This window comes from Hydractinia symbiolongicarpus, chromosome 8 (genome assembly GCF_029227915.1).
Source record: "Hydractinia symbiolongicarpus strain clone_291-10 chromosome 8, HSymV2.1, whole genome shotgun sequence".
Taxonomy (NCBI): Eukaryota; Metazoa; Cnidaria; class Hydrozoa; order Anthoathecata; family Hydractiniidae; genus Hydractinia; species Hydractinia symbiolongicarpus.
The window spans coordinates 3,596,999-3,607,390 of record NC_079882.1 but is presented as its reverse complement, the minus strand read 5'-3'; the positions used below and the strand labels follow the sequence as shown (position 1 = coordinate 3,607,390).

The following is a 10,392-nucleotide window of genomic DNA, read 5'->3' as shown; positions in this document are numbered from 1 at the left end:
AATTCAAATAACTCGAATACTCTCAAATACATTGTATAAGAACATCATAGTTTTGGTGAGGCTTGATGTTCTTAAATTCCAGTAAATTTAAACCTTGTGTTCAGTGCTCTTATCGGGCTTAAAAAATGCAAGGAAATTCGAATCGTGACGTGGTAGCACCCGTTGAAAAATTACCGGCGTCGCAAATATTTGTAGTAAGGAATAAACGACGGTAGAGTGGGATTATGGGGGTTGGAAAATGCAGTTAGAACATGGGGATGATAAAAAAAAGCATGAATATTTCGAGAGTCGCTGTAGAGCAACATTTATTATCTTTACACTACTTGCATTCTAATACAGTTAACTGCCAAGGGACCGAGGAAAATAGTTCTTACAATTGTTCGAGTTAAACGAAACTTCCGTTAAGTCGAATTTAGTCTAAAATAGGGTTAAAATTCGAGTTAAAGCGATTTTTTCAAGAGGTGGGGCAACAGGGGTTAACGAATGGTCGAGTTATCGAAAGTTCGAGTTAAGCGGATTTTTTTGTGAGAAACTATTAAAGTTTAAGAGACCCAAGAAAATTGTTTAAGATAATGAAAGTTCAAGTTATCCGGTGTTCGAGTTACCTGAAGGGTGACTGTATACTGTTTAGATTAAATCCGTTACAATAGTCTGGATGTTTCAAATGAGTTAAATACTTCGTTCATCTCAATAAATTAACACATTAGGGGGAAACTTTATAGTAACATTACCTCATATTGCAACTATGGAGGGATGGAGGTTGATATTGTCTTGAAGTAATTATTTACTTGTTGAGTCGTGCAGGTGGCATTGAGAAATCATTATACACACCTATATGAGACATTCAAACGTGGGATAAAAACAAACGGCTGTTCACGACAGAAGTTATTTTAAAAATGCATGACTAACCAGGCGTAAATGTGTTAATTAACAATTAGTTTCCGATGAGCTGACCTAATCACCTTCAAGACAAATCATTCATTAATTATGAAGTTCTAATTGACTAAACTGCACAGCCAATGAGGTAAGACTGCATAATTAAGAAAGTTTTTGGTCAGCTGAGTGTTTAAAGACCCGGTGTTCCATGGGGTGGTCATGGTTATCCTAAACTATTTTCAGGACAAGAGTATATTTCGCGGAGAGCACTCCTAATTTCCAATGCATTATCAAAATCCTTTTACAAAGTTTTCACAACATCACTGTATTTGTGGAAAATAAGTCTGTTTATGGCAACTCTTTTCGTGCTAACGTTCTAGAGGAGAAATCTAGAATTTCAAATACCGTAATGCTTCGAATAAACGCCTCCCTTCTATTAAACGCCCCTCCCCCCCTCGAATAGACCCCTCTCCTTTTCAGTCATTTTTTAAAAAAACGCCCCCCTCGAATAGACGTCCCCTCTAATAGACGCCCCTCTCTCATAAAGGGCGTTTATTCGAGGCGATAGTAAAAGTATACTTACTTACTTTTTTCTTAAATTTTAGGTTTAAGGTTGGAAATTTAGTTCTTCGCTTATGAAGTATATTCTCTAAAACATGTGAACATCTTTTATTTTCTGTTGTGAAGATATATATTATAGGTATCCTAAAAAACTGCAAAAGAGACGAAGTGTAAAAAAATTAATAAACGCCCCCCTCTTTTAAGCGCCCCCTCGAATAGACGCCCCCAAAAATATCAAAAAAATTAATAAACGCCCCGGGCGTTTATTCGAAGCAATATTCCCACTTCCAGGCTGGTAATTAACTTATCGGAAAAAAAGTTATTTGAACATAAATCCTTTTGATTTTATCATTTCCCATGACGTCTGAAAGCAATAAAAGTATGGTGGAAGGATTCATTTGTTTACATATTTTTGTTTACGTGCCGGATGTACGAAGTTGCTTATTAAGAAAAAACTTTTAATTCTCTGATATGTGTTTTCCTTGACAGACAACAGTAAATAACGTGTCTGGAATTGCGAAAGCCTGTAGAATTATTAACACAAAAAGCTAAAATGGTAGAAACAGTTTGTCTACTTTGTTATTTCTTGGCGGCATCTTGATTGCTGCATAAATGTTATTGCACATAACGCTTGGATGACGTATTAAATCTTTTGATGAAATCTTATCTCTTCATTCCAATCAATCAACTTCAAGAAAACAAATAAATAAAAAAATTGTTTACATAGTATAGTATTTATTTTATTTTAAGTAATGAGATCATGAAGAATAACGTAAAAACAAGAAGAAGCACTTAAAGAGTTCTTGTGTGTTTTTATTATTTGGTAGGAGCAGTGGTTTTAAAATCAACCAATAGGATCACTTTCCCTCATTTTGATAGTCACTTAAAAACATTGCTTCAATAAAACAACCAATCATCTGTATTCATTTTGCATGCATTACGGGGTTAGATTTATAATTACCTCTTGAATCATGATTGTGAAACAAGTGCGTGTTTTTTCTTACTTAGATTGTACTTGATTCCCATTCATACCCAACCGTAGTCCAGCCTTAATACTACAAACCAAAACGCGTGGGCCTGGGAATAGATATGATAGATAAGTAGCGTAGGCCAATCTTGTCAGATTTCAATGAGACATATTGTTCACCAAATAGTATTAGATGGGGAGATACTTGAAAAGAATTGCTTGCGTGGGGACATTATGTAAACCATAAGCGATTTTTTGCACAAACATGTAGTCCCGTGACGCAGAAAGATCTTAAGTTCGTAATTGAGACTCGCATTCTGTGCATTCTTTGCGACAGCATTTGATTATACGCTATGTATTGGCGCCCTTGGAAATGAAAGCTTTAGAAACCGTTATCTTGTGAGCAACGATTAAATTGATTCTTGCAGTTTAAACGAAAGTGGATCAATGGGAGAAACTAATTAAAACTACGAAGCAAATAGCTCTCTATAGAAACATAATTTACGATAATGTGTGAACTGAGGCAGCCAGAATATTTACAAACGCGTATTTATTTTTATTAAAGCAATTTTAAAACTACGCCTGATTATTGTTTAAACGAAAGTATCCAATCACTATAATATGTTCATTACTAGGAAATTTCATCTGATCTGTGGCAGTTGATAAACCCTTTTTACCCCTTTTAGACTAGTCGAACAAATTTCCGTTACATAGCGATGTGGTTTTAACATCCGGTTGCATTGAGAGGCATTGGTAATGAAATTTAATTTGGTCAGTTCTTTTGCTTCCTATAAATCTTGTACCCAGGACTTGTTTTTGTATTGGATTATAAGTCCTGGAGGAGACGTTATGTTTCTTATTAACTTGCATATTAAAATTATACATAAATGCTAACAATCTTATTTTGGTTACCATCTATAGGAGGTAATAATTTTTACAATGGAAGATTCTGTATTTTAATCCAGCTTAGGTGCGTTATTATGTTACCCATAGCAACTAAAGGGTATGGTAAAAGCGAAAAAACAAAGACCGGTCGCAGCAACCATAACATCCGCATAAACACAGCGACATTCTTGAAAATTTGTGAACATACGTGTCTTTACAGTAAGTGGAGAAGAAAATCTAGTATAGCTTAAACACAATTATCCGAAAAAAGAAGAGAGAGGTGAGACGTGAGAAAAATGAAAACATAACATCAAATTTACGTAAATAAGCAACAACAAATTCACCAAAACCTAATCCGGTGATTATAATTTCCGTTGGTACAGAAACGTAGCAGGCACCCAATTCATTCTAAACTTATTCCACATTAACCATAATTGACAAAAATTTTTTGTCGTCTTCTTCCTCAGCTGCAACAGGCCTGCTCGTGTAGTTAAATATGAAATACTATCAAGGATAAATTTGTTAAATCATGTTGGTGACAACCCACTATTACGTCATCGTGTTCTACACGATTGTCCAACCAATACAGAATTAGGTTCTACTTTTGATAACAGTTTATTCTTTAAAAAAGACAGAAGAAAAAAATTGTTGATAGTTTTCAACTGATAGATACTTTAACCTACAGTTTTTTCAAACTAATAAGTCCTGGGTTCGAAGTTCATTGGAATGTATAAATTCGTATAAGAAAATGAGATTGTGGTTTTACAATCATAATTTTAACGGAAGCTACAGCTAAGGAGACCAAATGAAACGGAAACTAGATCACGTGGACGAAGAAAGTTTCTGTGAAGTTCCAATAAAAGAAAAAATTCTAAGAGTACATTGTTAAATTTGATGAATACATTTTATTTTCCCCTTTGACAGCTATAACCGTAAAAAGCGTCGCGTAAAGCGTCAACCTTGTCTACGAGGTCTTCTTTTCTCTCTTTGATAATGCATGGTATCATTTGATGTCACATCACTCTACACAAATGTTCCCATAAAAGACACCTTAAAAATCATTAAAGACCTTATCGAAAACGATGCTGCATTCGGTGAAAAGACGAAGATTTCATTACCGGATTTTCTGCCAATAGCGTAGTCAGTAACAAACAGGAGAGGAAAGAAGAAATTCACCGTGCAAGAAATGCATTAATCGCAAATGGATACAGTCATAAAGTCACCCAAGTAGAAAATAAAATGAAGTACCAGATACCAGCGAGGTCCTTAGTCAAGTTCTAAGGCAACACAAGATCAAATGCATTCTTAACTCTAAAGACACCCTAAGAAGCATTTTGTCTAAACCAAAAGACAAAATAAACCTGAAAGAGCAAAGTAATGTTGTTTATGAAATCCCGTGTAAAGATTGTGATGCAGTGTATATAGGCGAAACAAAAGGAAAGTTTAAGCAACGAATACAAGAACATATGCATGCAGTGAGAAAGGGAAATGTGAAGAAAAACTACGGAACACAGCTGGAGAACAATAGAATTAACCAATCAAAAAGCGCGGTCAGTATATTCTGACCGCAGAAAAATTGTTTGAGACCTAACGTAATTTTTCCTCCCTTAACTATTCAGACTTCCTGGTTGTAAGGAAAATTATGAAAAGAATTTAAAATAGGCGCTGGTGTTTAGAACAGAAAGAAAGTTTTTAAAGAGAAATGACAGGAAGATGAATACAGGACAATTAGAATTAATATGTTTCAACCTAATTCTCTTTTCCTTTTAATTTGCAATTCATCGTGGAAATTGTACGCCCATGCTTGACGGATGTTGTAACTAGAATAAATAATACAGATAAAAATTAGACATAAATTGATTATATTTAATTCGATGTTCTTGTGGACAGCCCACACGCATGTACAATTTATTTTTATAGATAGGATTATTACACACAAAGAACTTGAACTAAATTCAACTATTTCTAACTTTGTCTGCATGGTATAGCTTAGCATAGTTTGGTTTTACCACTGTGTCTTCAACAAATAACCTGTCTGCTTAGACAATCTAACATATGTAAAAAATTATATTTTTAACTACCATTGAGAATATCAGCTGATATTCTCGTTGCCAAGACCAACGGTGCTGAGCTTTTCAAACAATCCTAGCGAAATCTAGTTTGTGACACCACGTGATCCGTATTTTAATCGAAAAAAGATGCTAGAATCGAGTTTATTATAGTTTGTACAGGAAGCATTCGTTTAAAATCGTTGCAAACTCGGTGTCACGTGTCAATTTAAAAGTTTTTTATCAAAGCGTTCTTCACCGTACCGAATTTTTCTTGACGTATTTCTCGTATTTTGACAGCATTGAAAGTTGATAAGAGTAAACTTTCGAAAGTCTACCATCTTTAGCGCAATGCAAATTTATTATGTTGCTGTCCCGTGGATAAATCCACTGGTTGACCCATTTTTACCACATTTCGTGTATCTCGCTACTGCGGTACTATTTTGCATGACAGACAGAAAGACGTAAACGAGTATTACAATATAGATAAATCATCCTAGATTAAATTGAGCGTTGACTTCCAAACGCATGCCGCGTTAATAGAAAGCAGTCTCTTCATTTATTCGTTCATTCTTTCATTCAATCATTTATTCATCCATTCATTCAGTGTATTATTATTATTTTTATTATTACTATTATATACCCACGTATCCTTTTTAGTTCCTAATGGTACTGTTATCAAAGAGGATCCTGCAAAGGAGATCCTAGTGCATTTGAAACTCACATTTAAAATATAGAAAGCGTGCAAACACAACAGCCTTTCATCTAGACAACTGCCTAAGATATCCATTCCAATCTCGCGCTGAAATTTTAGCAAAAAGGATTGATTCACACTTTATAGTCTCTGGCATGATTTGGCCGGAATTGAACCCACGAACTTCAACACTGTAAGGGAATGCTCAACCACAAGACCATCAGTCGGTGATTTTGACTAGAATTTTGAACAAATGTTGGATTAATTCGTTGGTCAAAATGAAAATTATTTTGATCTTGATATAGAAAATTTGTTGTAAGTACATTTGCTACGATAATTTGGGAAACTTCAATCTAAACCAAGCACCAAATATTAATTTTTTTAACATTTAAAAGCTGCGAAGGGATAGGAACTGGTGTTTCTAAAGAGATTAGGTTCCACTGTGCACCCTCTGTTGATCAATACAAGCTGCTTTCTAACTGCTGCTGCTCTATAACATACCTGAATACAGCCTGCTCTCTCACAGCGCATGCACAAAACAAATAGTCATGCTATGCAACAAACAACGTTAAAATATCCAATAATTGTTGACTTACCCATTCCGTAGGAAAAGCGATGAAAGAGCGTGAATAATCACAATGGTCATGTTATAACCAAATAATTTTTAGACGTTATACGTGGAACGCAAAAAAAAGTTTTTTTCGTTAGCGCGTGCAAGATTATGTCCAACGCAAAAACAAAACGAAAAAAGTTCTTGGGCTTTTTGCGCTATAGCGGAAAAAGAAAACGGTCCTTGAGACACAGAAATGGCGATTGATGACATCTTAAAACCGTGGAGTTGTTCAATCTAAGATGGGCTGTTAAACAAAACCAAAAGTAAGAGGTTCTGAAGTTTTCTATGAATTAAAGACATCTTAAAACAAGATAGTTGGACAGGCAAGATACAAAACGTGTGTATCAAGTAAGTTTTGGTTTTAACGCCGCTTTAAACTTATTACGGAAACTTAATGACATTATAGCTCCGTAACTACGTATGGTCTCAAAGCAAACAATAGGTGATTTTATAAATAAAATTGAGGTAAAATACAGTGGTAAGCCCTCCTCTCACTTTCCGTAATAAAATACTACTTCGGAAACTAGGAAGGGGGACGTCGACAATTGAGGAGGCATATTCTGACCAAATGAAAGATTATGTCCAAAGATTCTAGAAAACAAATTTGCCAGCGTAACGAATACAAACCCACTCCTGCACCATCCATGTTCACACTTTCACTACCGTTTCGCCTACTGGATGATCCAATTACGTAGTTAAGGATTTTTTAGGGATTATTGGGGTACACTTATTGAAAGGAATGCGTTCAAATGCTTGTAGTAAAAAAATAATAAAACGTTTTTTAAATACTAAGTTTTCTGTGATTACTTCACATTCGTCAGTTGAGATATAAATAATGCAAAACATGACGGCGTTTTAATATATTTTATATATACAATCCACGCTTTGTAAATAGTTTAGTGTCACTCAAAAATAGTTAAAAACATTAAGCGCTTACTTTCATGAGGCTATCCTGGGTAAATAATAGTAATAATAATAATAATCTACGAACCTCCTCCGTACACTCTTTCTTGCTTGTTGTAGGTCTTCTGCAGAGTCGCTGGTATTGTTTCTGGTGCCAATCAACACGAAATCACTCACTGCTGGGGAAAAAGGGCCTCAAAAGCCGTTTTTAAAATAATTTATAAACAGAATTAATATAGATTGTTAAAGTTAATAAAACATATATTCGCGCTCTTTTTTTTTAAAACTTGGAATAAATAAAGATTCATTGGGTCAAAATTGTAATGCCGACGTTCAGCACTAGTTTGAAAAGATTAATTTTCTCTTTGTCCTTATTGGCCGGAAGAAGATGCTTAGGTGATTTCAAAAAATACCGTGGTATTTATGAATTTTTTTTAAATTTTGGAATCTTGGCTACTTTTTCTCATAGAGTTACTCAATGTTGCATTTTTTAAATTCCTTTAAAAATCTTTTGTGTTTAAATTTAGCTTTGTAACAATATATTAAAGGATTGAATAAAGTTGAACTTTTAGCTAAAATAGCAGAAGCATCCAGACACCAAACAGGTACAGTCATTTGTTGTGAGAGTAATCCAACAAAAGTATAAGGTGTCCATGCCATGATGAAAGCACTAAACATAAGAAAACATAACGCTGAAGTCTTTCGTTCCTCTCGTTTGACATGCGTTGTGGTTGAGTTTCTTCGTCCGTATAATTTTGACAAGTATCTTCTATGTTTCTTCATGACTTTTTTTGCAATTATAAAGGATACAGCATGAATTATTATAGGTAAAACATAACAAAATATGGAAATAGAATAAACGTATGATTTTGCATTTGATGTTTTTAAGGTCCAATCTAGTGTACATCTGTTCCCTGAACGTTCTAATACGTAACGAGACCATCCACAAATAGGAGAAAATGACCAAAAAGCTGCATATCCCCAAGCTGAAAGCGCCAAGAGATTAATTTTGAGCAAATTATATTTTTGACTTGGCGAGGTTTTAATAAGATCAACTATCCGACACATTGAGATAAGCGTTATGATGGAAATTGACGTTAGCGCCATTTGTGAAACAATAAGTGCGGAACCGATACAAAGCTTTGTAGGCTCTTTGTCATATACGTCTATCAAAAGCTCTGGTGTATAACCACACAATGCTTGAAGCAAGTCGCTAATTGCTAAATGGATGCAAAGCACAATATAAGAGTTTTTCTTTTTTATTCGTATCAGTAGATAGCATGTGCCACAGTTCAATATAATTGAAGGTATGACTATACAGGATATAATTATTTTTGTGATGGATACCATGTTTTATCGTTTCTAAAACAGACAAGTAATGTAATAGTAGAAGCAAGTTTTGTTTAGTTACAATCATTGACAAAATCAATGAAACAGAGGCAGTGTTTTTGTCATTTTTCAAACACGGAGAAAAGCGTGAAGTAGTCACTACTCTGTCGTTACTTTCGCTCACACGTAGGCTAGGTCGAGAGCGTGTAAAATTCGCTAGTAGCATTTATTAGCGCGTCCTCGGAACAAAATAATCCACGTCGCGGATAGCGAAAGCCACGAAAAATGTTTGTCCTGACGTCAGCAGCAATAAGCATGTTTCGAGTCCGCTGTAAACATAGACAGGTGAACGTTGACAAGTACAAAATGCACGACTCTAATATAGAAACAATAATGTGAACACTTTGGCGATTAAATTCAAAATTAGCCATATGCTGTTTCATTATATTTTGACCATGGTTGTAGAATGCTTTTAATTCCTCAATTGTCTCTCTGGTGCTTGCTAAGGATACAGTAGACTCTTAGAGTAAAAAATTTTAAAATATTTCTTTTCCACGGATGAAACTTCTATGCTCCAGAAAGTTTTAGAAAAAAATGTTATTCGCGATTTTAATTTAAGAATATTGTAATGGTTTAAATCAATTTATTTCTTTTTTAAAAAAAGTGTGAATTTTGATATTCTCTTCCAAATTTTGATTTTTTTTAAAAAAAAAAGATGATTGGATAAAAATTGATCGGCAAACATCAAACACAGTTTCTTTTGAAAAGCGAACAAAGAGATAGATGTGTCAATGTCACTTATAACTGATATCCAGCATAATAGATTTTTATTCTAACTTGGTGTAAATATCCAAACAGTTGTCGGCAAAACTCTAAACTAAATAAAAATTGAGAGCTATTCGATAGACGCTGTACCACTTTCAGAAGCAGAGCGTAGTGATTTCTATCCAATACGTATTCCACGCCGGTTTAAATCGGGGTTTTCGATGCCAGCTAGCGAAACTATTTTTCTTGAAATTGTTATTACATATACGGCTACAAAATCTTCCTTTTATTCATCACAGATTGTTTTTTTCGCTTCAAAAGCAATCTTTTCTTTTTTTATGTCAGTCAAGTATCAAAGAGCAAAAAAGAAGGCCTGGGAAGGAGACAAAACAGGCCTGGGAAGCAGACTATGCAACAAAAGGGGGAAATAATTGTATTTTTATTTCTACAAGGAAGACATTGGGAAAACGAATCTAAAGGCTGGAATACACGGTGAAATAACCCTTTATAAAGTTTCTCTCTTCATGTATCAAACATTTCAAGACTTGATTATATATAATGATACTTTATTCCATAAAATTAACGACTCAAGAAATTAACGCGAATTAAATCAACGGTCATGAAATTAACGCGGTTCAATAAAATTATTATGAAAAACTAGTCGTTAACCCGTGGAAAAATCCACGGGGTCGCCCGTCCTTTAAATTTACCCGTGGCAACAAAGGGGATAAGAATATATCGCATTTGATAT

At 34.5% G+C, this 10,392-nt stretch overlaps 1 protein-coding gene across 1 annotated transcript; it reads right to left on the bottom strand.

The window, feature by feature from the left end:
* Window positions 1-7,930: 7,930 nt before the first annotated feature.
* LOC130654901 (rhodopsin, G0-coupled-like) lies at window positions 7,931-9,721 on the bottom strand. Its single transcript, XM_057457552.1, has one exon. The coding sequence runs from the start codon at window positions 8,895-8,897 to the stop codon at window positions 8,019-8,021; it is 879 nt and encodes a 292-aa protein (XP_057313535.1). The 5' UTR covers window positions 8,898-9,721; the 3' UTR covers window positions 7,931-8,018.
* Window positions 9,722-10,392: the final 671 nt, after the last annotated feature.

Coding starts and splice junctions, on each gene's coding strand:
- LOC130654901 (XM_057457552.1), bottom strand. CDS start 8,897: ATGGTATCCATCACAAAAATAATTATATCCTGTATAGTCATACCTTCA.